Source organism: Nymphaea colorata, chromosome 2 (genome assembly GCF_008831285.2).
Source record: "Nymphaea colorata isolate Beijing-Zhang1983 chromosome 2, ASM883128v2, whole genome shotgun sequence".
Lineage (NCBI taxonomy): Eukaryota > Viridiplantae > Streptophyta > Magnoliopsida > Nymphaeales > Nymphaeaceae > Nymphaea > Nymphaea colorata.
In genome coordinates, this window is record NC_045139.1 from 12586980 (window position 1) to 12612412 (window position 25433).

At 37.0% G+C, this 25433-nt stretch overlaps 2 protein-coding genes across 2 annotated transcripts; one reads left to right on the forward strand and one right to left on the reverse strand.

Annotated features, from left to right (window-relative positions):
* Window positions 1–7730: 7730 nt before the first annotated feature.
* Window positions 7731–10312, reverse strand: LOC126409758 (uncharacterized). Its single transcript, XM_050075890.1, has 3 exons — window positions 10257–10312; window positions 8653–8862; window positions 7731–8061 (listed from the first exon to the last, which is right to left on the reverse strand). Exons 1-3 carry the CDS (start codon window positions 10310–10312, stop codon window positions 7959–7961), a joined length of 369 nt encoding a protein of 122 aa, XP_049931847.1. The 3' UTR covers window positions 7731–7958.
* Window positions 10313–15919: 5607 nt separating this feature from the next.
* On the forward strand, window positions 15920–25347 carry LOC116246665 (uncharacterized). Its single transcript, XM_031618479.2, has 14 exons — window positions 15920–16194; window positions 16647–16720; window positions 17407–17481; window positions 18971–19049; window positions 19872–19939; window positions 20787–20888; window positions 23802–23891; window positions 23980–24054; window positions 24163–24195; window positions 24286–24366; window positions 24569–24634; window positions 24723–24791; window positions 24864–24908; window positions 24981–25347. Exons 1-14 carry the CDS (start codon window positions 15987–15989, stop codon window positions 25170–25172), a joined length of 1257 nt encoding a protein of 418 aa, XP_031474339.1. The 5' UTR covers window positions 15920–15986; the 3' UTR covers window positions 25173–25347.
* The last annotated feature ends 86 nt before the right edge of the window (window positions 25348–25433 follow it).

Here is a 25433-nt window from a genome sequence, read left to right on the forward strand (position 1 = left end):
GTATTAGCCATCTCCTTGAGATGCTCACTCATAGTATGTTGGTGCTGCTTACGATATGAGTCAAATTTAATAATGAGATTTCTTAGTTTAGTGGTTGATGTGCCACCAAACCTGTCCTTAAGAGCATCGATCTCTTTCTTCATGGCAGCTGCCCAACCTATACGTGATAAGGCTTCTTTGATAGAATCAGGTTCTTTAGGAAGTAATGTGCATGACATAGATATCATGGGTTTGGCTTAATTATTCCATGCATTTAACGTGTCTCAATCTGTCGTATGGGAGTTGGTGTTGTGCCTACTTCACGTGATGTAGTTTCTATTTGCTCATTTGCAGATGCGTCTGTCTCATGTGATTGGCTATCTTCCTGCTCGCTAGTGCTCAAACTTTTGATGTGAAAGATTGGAATATTTTAGATTTGTTCACCATCAACCACTTTCTTTGTTCCATGCATCTTGACTATTTCACTTTCTGACATAATGGGTTCTTGTTCTTGTGCCTTGGTGCTAAGTATTTCTTTATTTTTTTCATCTTTAGGAAACCAAGCATCATATTGAATTTTAACATTTTCATCCTTTGTGTCTACCACACTCTTGCATGGGAAGCTGTGTTCATCAAATATGCAATGTCTGGAGATGTAAACTCATCCTGATTTAAGGTGCAAACATATGTAGCTTTCATGCAATGTGCTATAACCGAAAAAATATACAAGGTAATGACCTTGATTCTAGCTTATGTTTGGTATAAACTCTCAAGTATGGGTTGCATAAGCACACAAACATTCTCATGTAATCATACTCATGCCTGATACCAAACAACTTCTCATAAAGCAATTTTATATTCAAGAGTGTTGTAGGAATTCTGTTATGAACCCAAACAGTAGTATTAAACGCATCCACTCAGTACTTTGGGGGTAAATTAGCATAGAATATCATCAGTAGACCCAGCTCAATAACAATTCGATGTCTTCATTCAGCTTGCCCATTCTATTGTAGCGTGTATGGGAAAGACATTATATGATGAATTCCATTCTCATCAAAAAAAAAAGTTCTTCATTCTATTGTTATCAAATTCTATTTCACCATCTCAATGAAAGATTTTGATCATTTTATTAAAATGATTCTTCATGTATGCAATAAACCTCTCAAAACAAGACACAAATTCTGATTTCTCTCTTAGAGCAAAAATTCAACAATATTTTGTGGAATCATCAACAAAAATTGTATATTATCTGATCAATTGTATTGAAACTATTGGTGATGGCCCTATAAATCACAATGAAGCATATCAAAAGGTTGTGTCTCTTGTTTATCTGCAATAAAGAATGGTTAATGAGAGGATTTTGCCATAGAATATCCAACACATGCATATTTCTCTTTAACATTCAAACTACGTATTTGTTTTTCTTTGTTTAGAAATCACAAAACACCATAGTTAACATGAGCTTCTGCGCCATATCTCTAAACTGACTATGTTTTGATTGTTTGAAAAACATGTTGTTTGCATCCCAAAAATTTATTTGTTTTTTGAGTGCTTCAGAAAATTGAGGTTTTATTTTGAAATGAGAGAGAAAAGGACTCGCCTGCCAGTACAAGGTCCGGCCATTTCCAATGCCTTTATTGAGGTTAACTCAACAAAGAACTAACCTCTTACTTTGCACACTCCAATATTTAAAATGTTATTCTAAATCCTATATGCATGTGTTTTCAAGTCTAAATAAAATTTTTAAAAATATTGAGACAAATTTTGAAATAATTAAAATATGGTTTAGTTTAAAAAAAAATAGTACCCTCAGGTCTTGAACTTGGGTCTTAATGGTTAATGAACCCTAAATAATTAGTAACTTTAGAAACTTAAGATTGAATTATTGGAATAGCGGAATAGTACAGAAAAGAAATTGTTTAAAAGAGACATTTGTAGGATCATTTGAGTTCTTCAAATATTGTCACTATAACTCAAATAAAAGATAACTTATATTTGAAGATAGTTTTTAAAATTAAAGTTTTCAATTTGTTTGAAGAAATATAATTAGGAACAAACTTGTAAATTACTTATTTTGCAAAACATGACTTCAATTTGTCATGTTTTGCAAAAGCAACTTTTTCAAATTTTATTTGAAAAATAAGATATCAAAATAGATGCACGATGACCATAATTCTTGTTCATCATAAGGCTAAAGAGAAAGATTTGCAATATTGCAAATATCAAAATAATATATTGGAAATAGTAAAGATTTGATATTTAAAACAAGAAAACATTATAATTTTTAGGGAGTTTCCTTTGAATCTTAAGTAAGTTTCAAGATTTTACCTTAATTTGATTATCAGTTTATTAAGACTTGATCTTATCATACTCAAACTTTTTAGAGATGTGCTTGTAAACATTTGTGAGTCCTATAAGTGATTGTGTATACATGATTACATAAATTCTATATGCTTAATAAAAAATAAACCATTCTTATCATAACGTACATCTATGGGGAAACCAAAAAAAAAAATGGAAATCAATAAAGGTAAGATTTCATCTAGTGAGTCATTCAAGGGTATACGGAAAATATAAGTAGGGAATAGAAGGCTAAAAAGAAGTGAATGATTTGAAAATATATATATGAAAGATGGATTTACAATTTGAAAAATTGAAAATGAAATGCTCAATGCAAATTGACATTTACATCAAGTGTGTTTACTGTGTCTCAGAGGTTGGACATGTTCCAACCTCAAAATAACAATAAAAAAAAACCCATTTCAAATCTTCACATCGTAATATACATCCACAAACAATTCAACCATCAAAATAGAGAATTAAATAGAGAAATGAAAAGATAGATATACGACAAGAGAGCAAGAATAGATAGAGAAAAATTAAAATGAGCGAAAGAGAAAAACAAAAATAAGTAGAGAGAAATAAATATGAGAGAGGGAGAATAAGAGAGAGATATTTGATAGAGAAAAAATTAAATGATAAAAAAAGAATAAAAAAGAGAAATAAAGATAAAAAATTAAAATGACAGAAATATAAGTTAAAATGCTAGAGAAAAGTTAAGAATGAGAGAAATAAACATTAAAATGAAAAAGAGATGAGTAAAGAATGAGGTTATTTTGGAAAAGAAAAGATATTTCGAGAAAACCAAGGGCCTTTTGAGAAATTCAATGATACTTTCAAAAAATCAAGGTATTTTGAGAATTTTGAACTAGAAGTTATTGGTATTTAAAAAATGATCATAATGTCTCGAAACTTGAACTGGAAATGATTTGTGACTTGTGTTCGGATCTAAAAATAGATCTAGCTCTCAGATTTGGAGCTGGATCTGGATCAAGAGCTTAGAATGGATCAAAAATAATATATTTGGACTCGGATCTTAAATTTGGATCTAAAATTCATATTTGGTTCTAAATCTCAGATTTAGATCTGGATTGAGGTAAAAACATAAACTTGGATCTAAATTTGGATCTAGATGAAGAATTTGGATCTGAACAAGGATATGGATCTAGACTTTGGATCTTGGGTTTGGACCAGGTCTGAATTTTATTGAAGACACAAATTGGGATCAAATGATTCCAAAATTGAGATTTGGATCAAGGTCTACATCAAAAGTTCTGCTGTGGATCCAGTTTTAAAAGTTGGATTTGAGTTTGGATCCATTTTAGATCTGGTTTAGATTTAGGGATCTGTTTTGGATCTGGGGTAAGTATTTGGATCTGGATTTGGATTTAGGGCTTTGTGTTGGATACGGAGCTAGGCTTTGGATCCTGATTTAGATCTATGGACTTGTTTTAGGCTTCTGTATGAGTTTTTTATCTGAATACCAATTTGAATTATAGAATAAGTCTAAATTGAGATTGGGCTTTGTGTCCAAAGTCTAAAATTAGATCTGAATAAGTTTCAAATATTGTTGATAGTCAAATAAAAAAATAAAATAAATAATTAAGAGAATTTGAAGTGCTTGAAGCCGAAAATCCTTGAAAGCTACCGTTAAATTATCACAAAATGTTCGAAAAATGTGAAATATAGAATTTTGAAAAATTTAGGGTGATTACACAGGCCTCCTTTATTCTTGCTTCAAGCACGTAAAGATCACCTTGATGAATGTCCTTCAGCTATGACTCGCTTCGTTTCCATGTTCTTAATTTGGAAATGATAATGGGAAAAACAAAAATCCACTAGTAAGTCTCTTGTCAGTTGACTTACTGAAATCAAATTTCTTCTAATTTTAAGAATGACTAAAACATTCTTCAAATCTAATCCATTTTGGTTATAGCCAATTTTTGCCTCTTCAATACGTGTAATCTTAAGAGAGCGTCCATTTCCCTTATAATTGTTTTTGTACCTCTGTATTGGGATGTGTTCAGAAGCATACCTAAGTTCAATGTTATGTGCAAAGTCGCTTAGAGTCTGGAAACTAGGTGTGGTCCTAGTTATCAGCCATAGTTTTGCTGCTGAAGGTTCTACAACCTCTTCACCTTATGCACATTATCGAATTTGTGCCAGCATCTAAAAACATAGTGATTCGGTTTAAAATAAATCTGGCATACCATACCTTTTTCTTTGTTCATCGTGGCTTTTCCTTTGGTATTTGTAAATTTTTGTTGATTTGCTGAAGTCTTGACAACGTTTCCTTGATTATCTTGTTGTCCACGGTTATATGGATAAAACCCCCTACCTTGAGAAGATAATCTCCCTCTTCCTATACGTTGACCATAGAACGTTTGCCTTTAGGCATAAAACACAGATTGATGCTAAATTTTTCCTTCATATTAATTAAGTGACTTCAACGTTTCATGGATTTGTAGCAATGGTATAATGCCCTTGTAACTTGGGGCTTTAGCATTAATGTCACAAACGATCCATACTTAGGTCCCAATCCATTGAGAAGAAGAAAGAACTTTGTATGGTCATCCACCAGTCTTCCAATGGCCTGCAATTCATTGAAGGTATTTTTGAAAATCCTCATGTAATCAGCCATGTTCATATTCTTCTTTTTTGTTTGTTTGAAATTTTTGTAGCAAACAACATTCTCTTTCTTGAGAGCCCAAAGTGTATGCCTCTTCAAGTGTCCTCCATACTTGTACTGATGTTTTCAGACCAACAATGAGCCCTTGGACCTCTTCAGATAAGGTGCCTGTGATCTACCCATGCAAGAGTCGGTCCGACTTCTTCCATTGCAAATAGTAATGGGTTAATCTCTTGCCTGTCTCTATTGATAACGTACTGATCAGGAACAGAGACTTCACCGTTGATGAATCCTTGCAAACCTTGACTCTCGATCAAACCAAGAACTTGGAACTTCTAGAGAAGGAAATTTGTTTGGGAGAGTTTTATGGACATGAAGTTTGCCACATTTAGCATAGACGGGTAGGAGAACTTTTGTTTGCTGCTACTGCTGCAGTGGAAGAAGCCATGGACGCTGCTCTTTCGAGCTCTGATACCATATAGGAAAGATGAAACTTCTTTATTTCTTCTCACACTTTATTGTTACACGCCACTTTACAATGAGCACAAGTGTGCTTTATATCATGAACGAAATAATATTCTAGAGAGGACCCGTTACATACATATCTCAATTTGTTAAGAGAATAACAAATAATTGTTGCTCTGCTCCACTACAAGTTCCAGCATGTGTGGCCACTTCTGATCTTTCATACAACGTCTGATACTTGAAATATTTTAGAATGCATCTAAGATTGTATTATGTATTCTGATTTTCTTTGCAGTGTATTTCAGCTGAGTTAATAGTTTGGTTAACTCAGAAAGATAGCGGATGAAGATCAACTTAGTAGCCTCAACGGGGACAACATACTCAAAAGTTTAGAAAATGCCAAAATCCACTATCCTTATCACAATCAACCACCCATAAATAAAACCACTCCCTTTCATTCTTAGCATGGATATATTCTCATATATGTTGGTTGCCATTCTCACCACACGTTCTTCAGTTTTCTTCATTTAGGGGCCGTTTGATGGCCTGGAAATATATTTTTGGAAATATATTTCTGGAAATATAAGAAATGGAAAAATGGAATGGGAAAAATCTTTCCAATTCCAATTTTGGTGTGTGTGTGATGACTCAGAAATATATTTCCAATTCTATATTTCTGAGTTTGATGGTACAGAAATATATTTTCAGATTTCCAGAAAATTAATTCTTAGTTTGATGATAAGGAAACATTTGTCCAGATTTACAAAAATTAGATAAATAACCACACCAAATACATAAATAACCCTCCATTGCGAGTCTTTTTCCTGCAAGAACACAAATATCTGCAGTAAAATTTGAAGAACATATCAACGCATCAAGCTCTCCAGCTTTACAACATAAAGAAGGATAACATCAAAAGCAAATAAGTAGCATGATCCACGTCCAACATTGTGTGAATATACAAAGTCGCTTCTTGTAAACCTGAAAAAAATATGGACTTGTGATAAACAGTAATTACAGAACAAAATCAGCCCTGATATGCAACCCAGTGGAAAAAGGAAGGCTACAGGGCTATCCTATTAAGTCGAAGAAACCAAAGCAGTACACCTCCCTCAGTATCATATCGCGTATTCAATAGTATCTCAAATACATTCAATGGAAATATGTTAATCTTGAAGGCAGTGGCTGAAGAATACGAGGGGAGCGACTGGAGTATTTGACAGAGTACTTGCAATGGCGCTGTTGTTGATCATTGAAGCATTTAAATGGGAAGGAAAAAATGTCAACTTCCTCAGGATTTACAAACCCACATATATAACTCTGCTCAGAGCCTTAACTTCCTCAGGATTTACAAACCCACAAATCTTGTTGGTCATGCTTATGCTAGACCATGGGTTCAGGGCCATAACTGCCCAATTCATGCATGTGAGCTTTCTTCGCATCGTCTGTGGAAAAGAACATGCTTTAATCAGTTCCAAATCCTTCCGGAAAAAGAACAAGAGTTAAAAAGTTCCAACATATTCATAATAAATATTCACACCATAAACTGGACAATACTATCATCCACTCAAAAATGTTAAAAACTAGCATAAGCATGAGCTTCATATGGATAGTCAGCAAAGTTCAGCCAACAATTATCCAATTTAAGGAAACATAAAACAGATATTTGCTCAATGGGTGCTATTGTAGTTGCAGATGTAGTCAGTTTTAAATAATGGCAAAATCATGGACCTTTTATTATTACTAAACCACCTATTCTCGAACATAGCCAGCCCAAACTTGAAGTCTTTCATAGCCAGCCCAAACTTGAAGTCTTTCTTTTTTGTGTGAAAGAACTCAGTATTCAGTTGGGTGTCTTCTCAGCCGATTCTACCCATTTGTCAGCTAAACGACGGTTGGATCTTGCTGCAGCTAGAAGCAGTAATATCAGCCATTTTGCAGCCACTTTTACCTGACAGGAAAAGGAGGAGACGATGGTTCCTATATTAACCAGTCATGCTTCAAACATATGCTGTATGTTTGAGTTATCTTAAATGCATGCTGGGATGCAATCAAACCTGTAGCAAGTAGAGGTTTTGGTTACTTGAATGTGAACAGTGCAGGTGCAATTTTTACCTTTATGAGGAAATCTGATTTATTGTTTTTGGTTACTACTAGTGCAAAGTAAAAAAGACAATTTCTGCAGCATTTCTGCCTGAAGCAGAAAGCCAAGAAACGACAACTACCCAACTAGTGACAAAAGCATAATGGAAGATCTAAGAAAACCCCTGACAGGCATCGAAGGGGTTATAAAAGGTATTCAAGAGATCATGAAAGAAACAGAACTCAGAACCAAGTGAAAAGATTGATGCCTAACAAAATGAAAAAGAAGTTTGACTGCATCATCTTATAGAAACAGGAATTGCAAAAAGAAATGATCATAAAATTAGAAGAGATACATGTACATGAAAAACAAAAACATTCATAAATAGCCGTTACCTGACTAGACAGAAGGGTGGCAGCCCCATAGCAGCATAAATCTCAGAGTATGATTACCACAAGATAGCTACTGCTGATCCAGTACTCTGTATCTCCTATATGAATCAATCAGACGTGGGTTATATCCCTTCTGAAGCATTTCATCCATCCATACCTCAGCGTCCCTAAGCCTGCCATATCTCCGAAAACCATTTTTTAGTATGTCGTGCGTCCACATGTTGGGAGGATGTTCGCTTTCCCTCATTCTGTTTACCCAATTACAGGCATCGTCAACCTTTCCGTCTCTACAAAGAGCACGCAGCAACATGTTGTACGTGATGGTTGTTGACAGGGAAAAGCTGTTCAATTAACTCTCCCAAATTTTCCGAAAGTATTGGTAACACCTCCCTACCATCCCCAGTAGCAAATGCACTAAATAATCGACCATTTTCTTCCGCTCGACGGGACCCAGCGGCAGGAAGGGGGGAATGATCTTGGGGAGCGTGGCAGGTGATGTATGGAGATAGACCGGGGGAGGGAGAGAGGAAGGAGGAAGGCTTCCGGCCAGTAGGGGTAGGAAGACGAGGAGGAATCCATGGCGGAGAGAGAAGGAGGAGGAGCTGCTCCGCCTGGTTGAGCGGAGCAATACCAACATGCTTTGACGCGCAGGGTCATGGGCAGAATGGAGAAAAGGGTGCCAGAGGAAGCGAGATTGAAAGAGAGAGAGCGAGAAAAAAAGAGAGAACAACCGGAAAGAGATAAACAGAGAGAAATGGATGTACCTTTCACCGACGGCCGGCGATACATGCCCGACGCACCGAGAGTGGAAGAGAAGCCGTGGGAGAAATGAACCTCCTGCTTCACGGCGCGTGAGGACGCAGAGTATGCGTTGCGTGAGGACGAAGACGAAGAGGGCTGCGTGAGGACGAAGACGAAGAGGACTGCGGCTGCGAGAGGCGACTGAGGGAAGAGGCGATACGCGCGACCGTGCCCTAACGGTCCGTAAAAAATTTCCGGAAAATTATTTCCGTCTCTCCAGGTGGAGATTTTTTTCTGGAAAAAATTTTCCGGAATCGACTTCAACGGTCGATTATTTTTTTCCGCGTTTGTTACGCAGGAAAAATTTTGAAATTTTGAATTTTTTTTCTGGGTGAACAGTATTTTTCTGGGTCAATCATAGTGAAAATGGCAACCACCAATCTTGCGAGCGAGGTTCGTTACCGCACTTGGGTCATGGTTTGGATCTTGCCTATCACTTTCCTCAACAATTCCAAGATAATGGCTTGACTTAATGATAGCATGACTATTAGTTCATCCTTCCTCAAATTGGACGAGGAATTATTTGCCAAGTCCAGTTTGATGCAAAGATCTCTTTAACATGAATCAGGGATTACCTCTTTGATGAAGAAGGTGGCAAATTCTAATGAAGAAGACAGCAGTCTCTTAATCAATATGCCTAGATCTTCAATAAGCAGCTTTTCATTCTCTATTGTTGCCAAATATGTCATACTTGGACTTTGTTTCAAAGTTCAGATTAATCCTATTTTCTTTCACCATATTTTGGAATGGGATGTGGAGATTTTCCTATTTTGGTACCTGTTCAAAGGAACATAAAAACAAAGATGAAAATAAATAATAAATTAATGTGGCTGAAATATTTTCTAGTCCACAGGAGGCCACCATCGACCTTAGCCAATAGTATGATAGAAATTCAATATTTATATGTTGTTACTTGCTCGGCACTATCATCATGACCAGCACTAAATCTAGATTTTATATAATCACATTCAGATTTGATCACAATAGACTGTTTTCTCAATCTCCTTGATAGTGGAAGCATTAATAATGTCATTAGCAGCAACATATTGCTCATAAATTTTCAACATTATCTTCTTTGGATCAATTTCCTTAGTAATTGCAAGATAATGACTTCACTTTCCTTAATGATAGAATGACTATTCCAAAGTAATGCGATCACAGATACTAAGAGAATGAATTTCCAAATCCCTAGCTACATAAAGCTAGGAGCATTTTGAACTATTATGTTTTTCCTTTAGGTGAACACAATTGGTACTACAACTGTGGCGTCATCATGATTAATCAAGATTGGAAGAACAATATTCCAATTTCCATTAATAAAAAAGAACCAAATAATGTAATAAGTTGTGTCGCACTTCCAAAAGGAATTTAAGCAACTAAAACACAACCAAGAAGATAGTTCACATGCCTTTGATTGTCAAACAGAAAGCACTGTGAATTTGCTGGTATGCAGTAAGGACTCTTCTTGTATGTTTTATTCAAGATGAATGACATTTTATTATGATCACTTCCTTGTACCTTTTTTTTGTCTTGTAATGACAACTTGTGTAATAAACTTTCCACAAACTTGATGGCTCCATCAATAAGATTTACCTGATGAACAAAGCTGTTATTGACACCCATTATGATATCTAAGTTAAATTAATTAATTCTAAACTTTTTAAATCTAAAGCAACAAAAAATGTTGCACACCATCATTAAAGGTGTCACATGAATCTCTGCCCTTACATATATGGAATCACAGTTATTATTTCTATATATGTACAACTAGAACTACAACAATTGTTAAATTTAGAATAGCACATGACTGGATCCCATTCCTAATTAATCCACTGAGTTTTTAAAAACAAACTTTACAACCCATGCATCAATTCCCAACACTTAAAGCCTTGTGCATGTAGTTTTACCATTATCCACATCCTAAGGCAGATCACCTACAGCCTTTTGTCATGTTACAACCTTCATCCCACTCTAAAATCCTAAAAGCCTTACCTGAATTGATTCCCTCTCTTGACACCCTCACACATCCTCCACCTTTCTCTCTATCAATTGTTCGAGATGGTAAGATAGATCGTCCAATAAAGAAAAGGAGAAGGAGAGATAAGGTAGAATCAATAGGTATTCGCTATTGTTGTTCATATGTTTGTTGTGTTCCTCCTTTTTTATTCATGATTTTGATTTTCATAGATAAAACAAGAGTAAAGTCTACCTAGAGCTTAATTTGGAAGTTAACTATATTCAAGTGGTCTTGATTTACCTCGGCCTTCATCCGTTTGACACATATGCATACAAATCTCGCAACATGAAGATATGTTCTGAACGACAACTTTAAAAACTATGACTAAATGTTTGTATCTGGCATGGAACCATTAATAAAAGTATTACAAACTATGGTTGATGCTTTTGTGGCCAAAATCTTTTGTTACAATTTTTAGCTTTTAGCTGTGGGTTTCCTGTACGTATGTAAAAGTATATAAAATATTTTACGTGTGATGAAACTTTTCAACTGACCATATCTTGTTAATTGACATTAATTAAAAATCAAAATGTTATATGATTTCCATGATCATCTGTTTTTAGCTCTGCCATGCGAATTATTAAGTACATATTATAAGTCCATCTTTTTTTGTTGAGACAATCTTGGCTCTTATTTTCCACCTAAGGTCTTTGTTAAACTTGCAAAATAAGTATAATAAAAACTTTTTAGTTATCTTCATTTAATATCTCTACAAGTGATATCTAAAACAACAAATCCAGTTTATTTGCCTCCTTCCTTCTAGAAACACCACTAGCTAGTGCTCTTACTACTTAAAGTTGTCCTTTATTTATACACCACAACAATGTCGGTCATCCGCAATGCACTCTGTGCACGGTATGGGTCGTTGGGATGATTACCCGACTCGCTTGAGCCGACTCTCGCACCAACGTCTTTCCCCGCATTATAAATTTCATGTGAAATCTATCTCCTCGATATAACAACGTGGAGGCTGAAGACTCTTGTTTGAACCTCTCTCGAAGACTTGAAGCTTCAATCGGCAGAGTAATTCTATATCCTGCCTCAGAAAAGGGATTCGTGCACCAGCATCTACACCCTCTTTGGCAAGCCCCCATTGCAGGCAGTAGTTGAAGCATCTGATTGAGGTAGAGAGTGTGAAGTGTCTCCCGATACCTTAGGTCCAGAAATGATCTCTCATTCTCTGGCGGCCACTGGTGGTGATCTCCGTCTCAGGTACCTCTGTTTCTCTCTTTGTGGCTGCTAGTTATTGTCGGATCTGTCTTCCCTTCTGCTTCTTCTTCTTTTTCTTGTCTTTGTCCCAGTTTCTATTTGTTTCTTGTTTGCCCTCTCCTCCTTTCGACCTACTCTTCTCCTTTCTTTCATTTATCTTGTTTTCTCTTTTCGGGGGAAGGGTGGGGGTATCTGTGTTTAGGTTTTCGATTTATGAATTTCTGTATATCTTTTCTTTTTTGTGAGTTGATGAAGGTTTTCAATTCATTCTCATTAAAACAAATGGGGTGGCTGTATGGTTGTAGATAGATAGAGGCGTTACATAATTCCTCTTCCTTCATCCTCCTACTCACTGTTTATTCTCAATCCTCTTCTTCATTTTTGTAAGTGTTCTCTCTCAGTTATCTCTCTCTGTGTGATCCTTTTTTCTTTTAATCAATTAGATAAGGATTCAAAACCTCATTCAAGATATTCCTCATCTAACGCTATCTGCCACTTGCTCAAAAGCATGATAACCAGTGAACAGCAAAAGAAACCTGGTTTTATAAAATAAAAAGAATAAAATACTTTTTTTTTTTTTTATGCATATGCACATGAATAACAATCTTGGTACACATTTTGTGGTTTTGTCCGGATTTTGTTGTACTTATTACTAGTATCTACTACGGTAAACAGTTTTTTGATTCCCATTCTCCATCCCAGTGAGTAATAGGAGCAACATTTGCATTTGCGCCACAATGGATTCATTTTTGTGGAAGCTCTGGGCTTGCAACTCACTCCAAGAGTGCATCCAATATATTGCCTGTGAAACCATTACGAATTTCACATCCATGATTAATGTCCAAGCCATTATTCAATTCTTCCACACGAGCAAGTTGGAAGTAGTGCTTTAGTCATCCTGCAGTGACACTACTTAGTTTGCCATATTATCTAATGAGTTGTTAGAGAATTTCACCTTCACAGTGACAGATATACTATGTTTAGAAAAATGTCCATACACCACTCAGTCACATGACAGTGCCGTTAGCCATCTTAACCTGGAGATACACAATGGGCAGCTATTGTCATAGGGATGTTCAATAAATAGAGCCAACTCAGGCTCGATTGAACTCACGCACGCACTTAAAATCGGCTCCTGTTTGGCTCATTTAACAAACGAGTCAAGCTCGAGCTTACATTAAAACTTGAGATGTTAAAGTAGTCAAGCTCAAGTTTCATAAACTCGACTCATTTAAACTTATTCTCGTGTACAGTCATAAGTGAACCCCTTTTAAAATTTCAAAAAAATAAAAAAATAGTGAACAAGAGAATATAAGTTTCTCTTTTAAAACTGCTAAAATTTTAAGGGCACTTCTATAATTTTCTATCCCTAGGTGTATGTAGTCATTTAGTGGGTCTTTCCTCATTTTTCATCGGATGTTCTCTATCTTCTCGTGCTCGAGGGTTTTCTCTAATGGTCTTGCAGTTTTTTCTGGCAGGCTGAATCTTGCGGCGGCCATTTCAGGCCAGAGAGGGAGACTGGGTGATGCATAGTTTGTTGTCATCACCAGTGATCTTACAGTGATGCTACAACGTTGAAGAGTTCCCACTACGTACTCTTCTTGTTGACTTTGCATCTGTTTGTTTAAGACTTTGCTGATGGCTGAGAGAGAGAGAGAGAGAGAGAGAGAGAGAGAGAGAGAGAGAGAAGACTTTGCCTGGTGCTTCATTGGGTTTTGCCATTTCTACGACCAGTGGTGACTGCTTGATTTTTGTTTGAAAAATATACGTTTTTTTCAGCTGGATTAGATGGGGATTTTTCTTTAAGATGTCATATGATTGAGTCTATAAGGATTTGACATAAAAATTCAACCTGAAGCAACTTGCATTTGATCGAACTTGAATCAAAACTCTTTGCCAGTTGTGTTCCATTTTGCAGTAGTGAATTAACTATTTCTATACAAAATCTGATTTTCTGTTTGGATTTATTTGGGTCTTTTGCTTCCAATACTTTTGTCATCAAGTTGTATGAATTTAGGAGCAAAAATTGACAACAAACATCAATATTCAACCAGGTTTTGAATAAAAACATGAAAAGCGTTTCTACGTCTTCTCTAAAAAATACATAATCGTTTCTAATTTATAAATGAAAATTTTATGAAAATCTAGCTTTTTCTAGGAATAGAATATTTTCTTTTCTTTGTGGCGGTTCTATTTCTGCTTATCTGAACGATGTGTCAGATTAGTACCTGGATTTGAAGCCACCTTTGCATAATTGCTGCTCGAGTTTTGTGATTCTTGACAGGGTTACATGTTCTTACGGAGTTTGAAGAATGTATCTGATGATGAAATTGCATGTTCTATTGTAGTTATAATTTTTAATGATCTCTTGCTTATGAATTGCAGGTGTTCTGCTTTGAGCGCTTATTTTCTGATCACTATACTAACTGTTCTTCTTGTTTGTCAACGATGAAGTATTCGCTTGCATAAATGCAACCACCTTGGTTGAACACCACAATCTAAGTACTTTTATTTATTCATTCTACTTCTGTACTTTTCTCAAGATTGAAATGTCTGCAATGGTGATATGAAAAGCTACTGCATGCTTGTGATGGATGCAATGGTTATATCAAAGAAAAACGTTGTAAAACGGTTGGGGAAATCTAATCCAAAAGTACAGCTGCTTTTCATAATCAGCCAACACCCAAAAATTTCTCCACTCAAAACTTCTTCTAGTTTATCAACACACCTTCATTTTAGGATGAGGTGAAGCTACTCATCTTCCACCCTCTATCAAGATAACTTTCCCTAGTAAAGTTTCCCTTTAAATCAGGGCCGGTGTGCAATCAAACGCAGTACATTTAGTGCGAAATTGGATTTCACCCATGCGTGTATAATTTTTGAAATAGGTTTTTAACAAACAAAGTGAAGTTTTAGGATTTGATTTTTTCTTCTTTTCAATCTGCTCATAAACTCACAGCTCCAATCGGATCCAACTATGTCCATGCAACTGGATTTGGATCTTGGATCACTAAGCAAACATGAGTTTCTCATGAAGATATCGAACGGCATCCTTCTTTTTTTCTTTTTCGGGTGAACCAACTTGAGGAGCCCTAAGTGCAATCAGATAAAACTCGGTCGATTCACACTGGCCTAACTCCAACCCGACCCGATCCACCACGAGCCTCAACTTGGAAGACCATGCAAAGGAACGAGAACCACAAGACCACACCGACCCGAGTTTGGGAACAAGGTCAAAAGAAGGAATAATCAAAGAAGGGGTGTAGCCAAGGTAGGCTCGCTTGGGTCTTTGTCCCACCTCATCATTTGTTTTGTATAAAAATTTTAAAAAACGATATGAAAAATGATATTTCGGCCCTACTCAAAATTTAAAAAATTTAATTTGATCTCCCTCATCAAAAAATTTTGGTTCCGCCCCTAAAAGGTAGGCCCACTAGCAAGAGCTGGTTCATGGGTAATGAGGTGGGCTGGTGAGTCGTGACGTAGCAAAGCACGAGCCATATGAACCAAAACCAAACCCAGCCACTCGCCTGGTCGCATTGATAGCTACTTTTATTATGTGACTTTAATGACGATGTTAATTGCTGAATTCATATTTTTAAAATATTTTTTTATCGGTGCAGGATATTACTAAATTACTTACAACTCAAGATGGCTTTAATGAACATCAAAATATTTTTTTTTATTTGCCCCGATAAAAGGAGTGCCCTTTCTCAAAGCTAGCAGTTTTTTTAAGTCTTCTCTTGTAAAATTCACCCAAAGCTAGCAGCTTTTTTAGGTGTGTGAAATGTTAAATAATGTGAAGAAAAGGATTGACATCCAATATCTTCATCGAATTTTATCAGCCAAGAAAATAAAATCTTAATAAAATTGGATCAGAACATGTTTTTTTTATTTTATTTCCGAAAATTCGACGCCTACTTTTTAGTTATTGATACAAATGTTGCCTTTTTAGAAATCTATCTGTGATCAAGGAACAGAATAAACCATATGTGCATAAGTCGGAGATGATTCCTTTGGAAGGGGCGAACGCTAATTCACGCGTGTCCCCCAGTCTGACGTATCTCTGCAATGCTCGTTGAGAGAGGCGAAATAGTAACAGCTAGCCGTCAGCCCTCCGCAACAGAGGCTGCTCTCTCTCTCTCTCTCTCTCTCTCTCTCTCTCTCTCTCCGTCTCCGTTGCCGAAGAAGGAAAAGGACAATGGTGCGTTGATTCTCTGCATCGTGAAAGGTGCGATGGCCGTCGCGTTGGGCAAGCTCACCATCATCGTCGGAGCAGGTCTCTCTCTCTCTCTCTCTCTCCTCTTTCTCTCTCTCCCCTCAGGGTGTTCTGTGGCCATCTTACTGCTTCTCTCATTGATGTCTTATCAGTGCTTCTGGGGGGTTTGGTAAACTTATGGAGAGCATAAAACCCTAGTGTCACTGAACTGTCTGACGACATGTTCACTCGTAGTCTTGTTTTGGGTTTCTTTCGGTACTACTTGATTGTTATCTCAAATTCCTCGTTTGGTTGCCTGATGAAACCGTTCTAATTCGAAGTTTATTAGTTCTTCATAAGCCGTTGATTCTTTGAGTCTTTGGTCCCTACTTTGTTTGGTGTAGTTTGTCGCTTTGGTCATGATGGTTCCAAATTGCAACCTTTTCTCTTTTTATATTAATTTGGAAATGGTTAACCTCGTTTGATTTCCTTTGGCTGGTGGGAAAATAAATGTTGCACAAATATTTTTGTAGGCTTTCTTGGGACAGTGCTTGCAAACGATGGTGGAGCCTCAAAAGTTTCTGACTTCCTTTCGGGGGCCCTGAAGGTATACGATCTGATTAGATTACTTCTAAGCCTGATATTTTTTTCTTCTTGTGCTTTTTGTAGGATCGAAAATTTTGTGAGTCTATTCACAACATGCCACATTGTTTTATGTGGCTGTTGTTAAGAGTAGGCTTTCTTTTCTATTGTCTCAATTTATTGCATGTCAGGTTAACCGTTATTAAACTCTAAATCTGATAGGCTCGCATGTCTTGGATTGATTGTTCTTATTATGGAAGAGTTGGTTTTTTGTTATGAAGTGGACCTATTGTGGATGAGATGCTATTTTAGTTATTGTAATATTTACATTGACAGGCAGTCACCTCTCATGAATCATAATGCTGGATACTTGTGATCTTTTTTTTTTCCCATCTATATGGTTTGGAGAATTATTTCAAACTTGACTATGTGTTATATACTTATATTTATGATTATTAACATTTTGTTTGTATACTCGCAGTACTTGTCATTCTTAGCATTTTCTACTTTTGTTGCACAAGTAGTTTGTAGAAATTAAGCTTGTGTATGTGGCTTTTCCATATTGATTCCTCAATTGTAGAGGCATTATGGATACTTCAGCACATGTAATTTCTTTGCACTCCATTACATGTAACTTCTACTTTACTTAATTAACCATGAAGCAAACCTTTGGACAAACCCTTTCCAAATTAATATGTATGTTGATTTCAGATTGTCTTCAAGCATCTTCAGCAGGATAGTTCGACATCAAAGAGCAAGCCACAAAATGATATGCTGATGGCCCAGGTTCCATTTTATTTGTGATTTTTGAATTCCATAGTTTTCTCTTTTTTTTCCCCTTCTCTTTCTTATATTTCTGGTTGACTTTTATAATAATAGTCTTGCGAGTTACAATCTTCAAGCTTTCCTTGTGGTGCTGTGTGAGAAGCATAATGAAACATTGTGAATGTTGTTTTCAGCTTAGAATATGCTTTTATCTACGGGACATTGCAATATGGTCCTGGTTTATGTCATTTCATTTGTTTTTTCTTTTTAAAGGATAAAATCTAGTTTATGGTTTGTCTGACAAGGATGATAATCTGACAAACGGTCTTGGTATAAAATATAAATGTTAGCTTCTTTTATATGCTTGGACCATTCCTTTTTTTATGTACCCAAGAAAGAAATAAAATGTAAAACAAATGTACCAGTAATTGCTGTAATTTTTTTTTTACATGTTTTCTTGCTATCTTGCTCAATTCACTAATGGCACAGACTATGCTAAGTAATTAAATGATTATTGATACACTAATCCAATTTTGTCTACCCTTTTCTAGTGTATTAGATCACCCATTGCTAGATGCTAAACTGGAGTTTGAGTCTAGGTGATCTTTTGAGACAATTCAGGCATTACAGCTTCTTGCATATTCAGACACTGTGCGAGAAGATTAGGTCTAAGTCAGTTTAGAAATTTGTTGTCATAAACTCAAATCTTCGTTCATGAATATGGGGGTCAATATACAAAAATGAAGCATAGTATGGTGTGATCAAAATTGGTCTTAGATTAGCTGAAATCATGGATTTGTGCATTGGATGTCCAAGATGGAGTCTATATCATTTACTATTAATGATTGTGATAGTCCACAAGTGAAATAGAGTTAATGAACTATAGCCCACAAGTGAAATGAAGTTAACGAACTAATGGCTGATGCCTTTGTTGTCAAGCAAATGGCTATTCAGCCTAGCTGGTAACCGACCAACTACTTTGCAATCATCTAGCCTACTGTGCCATGGTTCATGAGGACTTGACTGATTAGGTAGGCTTCTTGTCTTTGAGTGCATTTGTTAGTCTTTTTTCTTTTTCCTTTTTATTAGTACGCGATTCACCAAGATTGGTGACGTTGAAGATATATAGTGCAACATTTGGATGCATCTTTCCATTGACTAGAAGATGGTATTTCTTTCAGTCAATGACTTGAAAGTGTTTAGATGATGAAGTTTTGTTTGACATCTTACTATTAAATATTTCGAATGTTGTTTCCCGCCACTATGTTATGGTGTGTTGTCTCTTCTGCCATGGTTGCCTGGAGTACCAAATCTTCGCGCTGGCTTTGAAATATACCAAGGTTTTTCTGTAAAATGATTTGGTACTGAATGTATGTAAGTAGTAGAATCTTATGGAATTTTCCTTCCCTGATTACCTGCATGTTGTTGCTGAATCGTTTTTCACTTACTTTTTTTGCTGAGAAGTGAGAAATATACCTAATTATTACAGAAATTTTTATTATTTCCACAGGTAGATAGTTTAAGGGCAGAGTTGCAGCAGTTTGCATCATCAAGATCAGTTACAGTTATAACTCGAAATTCTAGATCAGGTGAGTAAATTTATTTATCCCAACAGATGTCTTTATTGCATTATGACTTCTGTGTCCTATCTCTTAATCATTGTAACCGCACACCTGGTACACATCAAGTGACAATGTAGATGCTTCCATAAAAATACCAGCTATTTTTTCATTCTAAATAGAAAGAGTTCAGTAGTTTAAAAAATGTCTGATTTAATATCCATGGATTGGTGTTTCAAAATTTTCTGCATCACCCAATCATTTTCAATGACTCAAAATTGAAGTAAAATTACTATCGTAAGAAACTAGCATTTTTCTTTTTGTGTATGTGCATGGATATGTGTACTTAAATGTCTACATGCAAGCTTGGAAGAGCATATTCATGTGTTCTCATAAATGTGGAGGGTGGAAGTGCATATGCAGATGTTAACAGCTGCAATAATTATGTGGGAAACCTCTCTTGCAGCATGCTGTTGGTCTTTTGGATGTTGGGACTTTATGGAACTCTGGCTAAAACTGTAGCTCAGTGTTCAAAGTACCCCCAGAATGCATACTAGAAAATTTGAATGCACTTTGGTCCTCATAGACCTGTCTCATTGACACATCTGTCCCTTGCTTCCCTTGAAATGGCAAATCATCACCAAGTTTGAGGCAGGTTTATTCGAGTTGAGTCATGGCTGGCAGTCTAAAATGTAGTTCACTCATATCAACCCAGATTGTTTGCATTTTTGGTACATTTAGATGCATACAGCATTGCTGACCATGTGTGTGCACGCATGTCTGTGTTCTTTTGTCTTTCTTCGTGTTTATATGTTTTACAAGATTGGGTAATATAATTCATTTGATTTGCAGGTGCTCAGTCATACACTGTTCCTGTCCTTGTCATTGGAGTTGTTGGATATGGCTATATCTGGTGGAAGGTAAAAATTTTATATGTGCATGCATGTGTGCATACACCAGCTTGTATGTGTGTTCTCCCATTCTTTCAGCACATGCTTACAAATTGAATGTGTGTTATTTTCTTTTGGACCATGTACCTTGACACGTGCACTCACACAAAATGTTGTGTTTTCCTCATCTATTGAGACCTGATATTCATGGTAAATTTGTTGTCACCTTTTATTTCATTATCTTTCATGTGACTACTTTGGTCTTTTTCTCCTTTCTCCTTTTTGGGCTTGGACTGTCTTTCGTTGAAGAATTTGGATTTCTTTTGGTAAGGGTGTTCAGCAAGTTGAGCCAACTCAGGCTCGATTCAATCTCACCTTTCAAACTTGACTCATTTAATAAATGGGTCGAGTTTAAGTTGAGAAATGAACTCGGTCAAGTAAATGAGTTGAGTTCGAGCAAGGAAAGCTCAGCTCGTTTGAACTCGATTAAGCTCATGAGTCGTGATGAGAATATGTACAATATGTTTGACAGTATTTTCACAAAAGAAAGGTGGTGCAAATGGGTTTTCCATGTGCCTTACACACTTGAGGTCCTATGCTCAGGTCTCTTTGTTAACATTCAAGTTAAAAGTAAGTTTTTTTATTAACTAGCTCGGCTAAGCTCAAGCCAAATCTTGGCTCGACCTTAACTGAGCCATGTTCGAGCTTAGCTTTTTTAGCTCGAACGGCTCGAGCTGGTCAAGTCAAGCTCAACTCAAGCTCGAACCAAACTCAAGCTATGGCCTCTCTTTGCATAGGCAGGCTGACGGATAGCTCCTCTGTGGCTCCAACATTTTGTTTCCCTTTGTTTATGTCTTGCTTGTGCATATTTCTGCAGGGCTGGCGACTGTCTGATTTGATGTTTGCTACGAGACGCAGCTTTAAGGATGCTTGTACAACCATAGCTAAGCAACTTGATCAAGTATCATTATCTGTTTCGGTAATGTTTTCTTCCTTAAATCTTGAGAATCCATGTCTTAGAATGTGGAGACTATTTTAATTCTTGATGTACTTTGAATGTGCTTCTCTACAGAATGTAAGTATAATTTGTGCCTAACGGGTGATGCAGCTTGATTGTCATCCAAAAAAAATCTCGATAGCATTTCAGTTTTCACATATTCAGCTAGTTCCTGTTAATGAGTGCTATTCTGTGTTGACCTAGTCTAGCTAATTCATGGATAAATCAAATGGTTGGCTGCCGCTGTAATATCCCAACCCCAAACTTCTTGCCTTAGTCAGTAGGGGCAGAATCAGATTTCAGATTCCTTAACCATTAATATGGTAAAAGAAGAAAATCCTGATTTCATCAAAATAAGAAATGCAGCAGTACCCACTATGTTCTTTGTCTGAAGTCCTCAATATTAGTCTACTGTCACACTTGTATGGCCTGTCGCTTTTCCCTTGTGGATTATTTAGTCTACTGTCACACTTGTATAGCCTGTCCATATCACTTTCGTGACTTTAGTTAGTTTTTTGCAATCCTCATTGGCATGGCAGAGGTCTGTGACACACTAGGACAATGGACACAGTCAGCACCAGTATGCCTGAAGGGCAACGTACCCATGCAGACACAACAAGACTTGGTCGCATGTATGGGATGGGGCTTGGACACGGTAGACTCATATTTTATGTTTATTTGGTATATCTATTTTTATTTAGTAATGTAAATTATATATATATATTAAATAATTAATATATATGTTTGTTTGCTTAAAAATTTATTTTTTGCTATATATATTATGTCACAAGGTCATGGTACATTGGGTGCTGCACCCACATAGATGCAACGTGGATGCTGCCTGCAGTGTGAGTGCTGCGAGGGTGCCTTCAAAAAAAGGAAAAACAGAGGAGGAGGGGAGAGAGGGGGAGAGAGGGGGAGAGAGGAGGACGAGGGAGGAGGAAGGAAGAAGAAAGGAAGAAGAAGGAGGAGACATACTTCGCAGCAGGATTTTGAAGACAAAATGAAGTCATATTAGGTTTTTATGTACTTTTTGGGTTTTAAACCTCTTTGTTATTATTTCCAAAAGAGTCTTGTTTTTCTAAATTTTTATCATCTTACTTTCCCAAGTTCTATTTTATGCCAATAAGAGGCGTATTGTAAAAAAAATCTTCATTACTTTAAAGTTTTTCACACACATCTATATATTATCGGCTGCAACTGCACTTAAAGGTGACCACTGACCTGGGCGTGGGCTGCAAGTACGGCCCATGGGCCAAAAAAGGTTGGACTAGGCCCGGCGAGATAACCACCAGGCAGAGTCAGGCTGTGACTGGGCCAAGTTCTGGGGCCCAACTCAGCCTGTACATTGTTATAACCCCCTGCCTCTCTCTCTCTCTCTCTCTCTCTCTCTCTCTCTCTCACATGCGTGGACACACGTACATGCATCCTCTCATGCCTTGGATCAAATGCAACTCGCCGCCATACAACCAGTTGCAGCCCCCCAATGACTTTTCTTCCGGACACCCCCTGCAACCTTCGTTTCACTCTCTGCAAGTATGTTCTCTCTCTCCCTCAAATACTAGATGACTACAAGGGGTTCCCAATATCTTTTGAAATCATCGGTGGTTGCCAAGGCTTTCTGACCATCTGTTTTCTGCTGAGACCCTCGATTGTCATTGGGAACATCTTTCTCTATCCTGCAATCCTTTTATTTTTTCCCCAAATTGTTTAGACCAGGCCCCTGGCAGGTCCCACCTGATAGCTAAGAGGGCCATGGCTGGGCTGTCAGTAGGCCTGCTCGAGCCTGGCTTTGCCAAACTTCTGGCCATCTCAGTCCGGCCCAATGCTCAGCCCTACCAGCACTTCACATCCATGTGACTTATATCCCCATACCCAAGTTTTCTCAAAATGTTTTGCGCGATTGCACTTGTACTTGCAACCGTGTAACATAGAGTCTCATACTGCGATAGTGGTGCAACTGTTACAGATAAGAGCCTTTTCTGGGCTGAGAATGGTGTTTTGAAAGATTGTGCAGCATTGTCTTCAAATGGATTCATGACCTGGAGATGCTATGGTGCTGATGATTTGCGAGCGTCCTCCAAGTGATGGTGCTTACTGTTCCATTACGGGATCCATATTCCTAGATGGGCTTCTAAATACCTAATACCCACATCAGCTGAGAGTTTGATCAAGGACCTGTTTACTCAAGGAAGGAACTTGGTAGTTAGGAGGTTGAAGTAAAAACTGGAGTGAAATCTATCTGAAGGGAATGCAGGATTCTCTAAGTTTCTTATGCCACCTGTGTGGAACGACTGACTTTGTGTGAAAAATATGACATTCAAGCTGATTGATAATTTTTTAATCATATCAGAAAAGCTTTGGAGTGAAATATGATGTGCATCCAGGTCTTCTCGATGCTGGTGCTAGAAAGGAGAATTTGAGCCTGGCATTTTCTACCCTTTGAATTTTGGATCAGTTATTTTCTGTCACAGGAGATGTCAAAATATTGTGTATTTAAGGTAAATGAGAAACAGGTTTTGCATGAAGAATGTTGGAGCACTCTATTGTTAAGGTTTTCAATGGAACAGACTTAAACAAAGATGGATTGAGTAGCTGTTGCTGTTGCAAGACGAAAATGTATGGTGACGTCCTACACCACAGAACACTATTTTCATGCCAGCTCTTCCTCATCCATTGTCTATGTCTTAATGTAACAAATTGCAAAAAATAGTTGATGCATCAATTAATTCTATTTTCAAAATAAGAAGCACAAATTTGCTTCTTGAGTTAGAATCTTTATCAGTTTCCTTCTGAAGAATATAATGCAAAACAGAAAAACCTTCTCAGATGAACTTCTTTGTTCATTTTGCCAGTTGCCACTAACCCTATTAGCATTTCTCCTTATGCTTTCAGGCAGCAAAGAAGTACTTATCCTCAAGAATTGATCGTGTTGATCTCAATTTAGATGAATGTGCTGAACTAACTGCTGCTACCAGAGATGAGGTCTGAAGCCCAAAAGTTTTCTGCTGAAATCAGTTGTATTACTCTTTTCTCATTATATTGATTAATGACCAATACACTGCACCTGTAGGTATCTCAACTACGAGGTGATGTAAGTACCTTTGTGGTGGATATTGAATCTGTTCATCGTGCTGTCCAATGTTTGGTGAGTCTCCTCATTCCACGTACTACTTGCTTGTTTCAGTGTTTTATTGGCAAATATCACACTGATCCTCTTCTTTCTTTCTTCTCCCTTGTTTCGGCATTTCATTAGGAAACAAAGATTGGGAGAATAGAAGAAAAACAGGTTTACTTTCTGTTCATCCAAGTAACTTTTTACGTCGTATGAATTAAGAAGTAATGCTTTGTGCTGACTTCCATGCTAAATATGGATCAGGATTTTACAAACGATGGTGTACATCAGTTATGTGTGTTTGTGCAAAAGTTGGAAGAAAGAAAACATGCAGAACTGAATCAGGTACAGAATCTTTCTCACTGGAAAGTTCCTTGGAGGATATCGCTCTTAAATGTGTATGTGCGTTAGGTTAGGTCTGGCCTGGTGTGTCTGCATGGTAGAAAAAGCACATTGGTCAATTTGTTTTTGGAGAATAAAACTCCTGACATGGTGACACTTCAGGTGTCCCTTGGCCTCCTTCTAATACATTTATCGAACTCTGTAGGTACTGCCTTCCTGCTCCTCAGTGCCTTCTCTTGAGCCTCCTCCTGTCCTCACGTCAAATGTTAGGGTAAGATTGGTTTGATATATCAATGCTGCCATCTTATTTTTTTCTCATGCCAAAATTTTCTTATTGTATCTGTTTTTCTGCCTGTTAGACAATATCGTTTTCCTCAGCAAAAACTCTGGCACTTGAATCACCATCAACTTCTAAGGAAACGCCTAAGGTTGACTACCTACCTATTTCCTAGATATGCAACTTCTCATGGACAGTGTTATTGATGTATGTTTATTTTCAGGTCACTCGGCCTTTGCATTCTGCAGCTTCAGCATCTGGCCTGAAGGTTAGCATAAAATCGAAGTCTTCATTTTTCATTCTTGACATACCATCTCGTTAATTTTCACATTGCATGCAGGATTTACAAGGAATATCAGAGTTGACAAAGGCACCCGAGTTGGAAACTCCTAATCAGGTCCTTGTTTCAGAATCATGTACAGATACACCATCAACATCATCCTCAAGTTCTGATCGTTCCAGATGGAGGCTTCCCGGGTTAAATGTGTCATTTCTTACAAGAACTCACAGTGCTACGTACTCCTTCAAGTAGTGCCGTGGCACATTTGGTGAGCAATTATGTTTATCCTTTCCATCTGCTAGTAGTTGGCCCAAAAAAAAAAATGCTGTTCTGTTGGTACAGCACTGAATTTTGTAGATTTGCTATTCATTTAGTGAGGTGGTAATTTATGATATAAAAATGAGTAATTAAGTTAGCATGTCCATAATTATGTGGAATTAGAACCTTGAAAGGGTATAAAGGAAAAGGCAGAAATGATAAGAAAATATGCGGTGATTCACGGCAATTTTACGA

What these genes read in the sequence shown, in the direction of transcription:
- LOC126409758 (XM_050075890.1), bottom strand. Translation starts at nt 10,312, where the DNA reads ATGGGTGTCAATAACAGCTTTGTTCATCAGGTAAATCTTATTGATGGA. An exon ending in CTTATTGATGGAGCCATCAA is followed by an intron (nt 8,863 to 10,256) that starts GTTTGTGGAAAG and finishes ACGGACCGTTAG; the next exon opens with GGCACGGTCGCGCGTATCGC. An exon ending in TCGCCGGCCGTCGGTGAAAG is followed by an intron (nt 8,062 to 8,652) that starts GTACATCCATTT and finishes GAGATATGGCAG; the next exon opens with GCTTAGGGACGCTGAGGTAT.
- LOC116246665 (XM_031618479.2), top strand. Translation starts at nt 15,987, where the DNA reads ATGCTCGTTGAGAGAGGCGAAATAGTAACAGCTAGCCGTCAGCCCTCC. An exon ending in AACTCGAAATTCTAGATCAG is followed by an intron (nt 19,050 to 19,871) that starts GTGAGTAAATTT and finishes TTTGATTTGCAG; the next exon opens with GTGCTCAGTCATACACTGTT. An exon ending in TCCTCACGTCAAATGTTAGG is followed by an intron (nt 24,635 to 24,722) that starts GTAAGATTGGTT and finishes TCTGCCTGTTAG; the next exon opens with ACAATATCGTTTTCCTCAGC.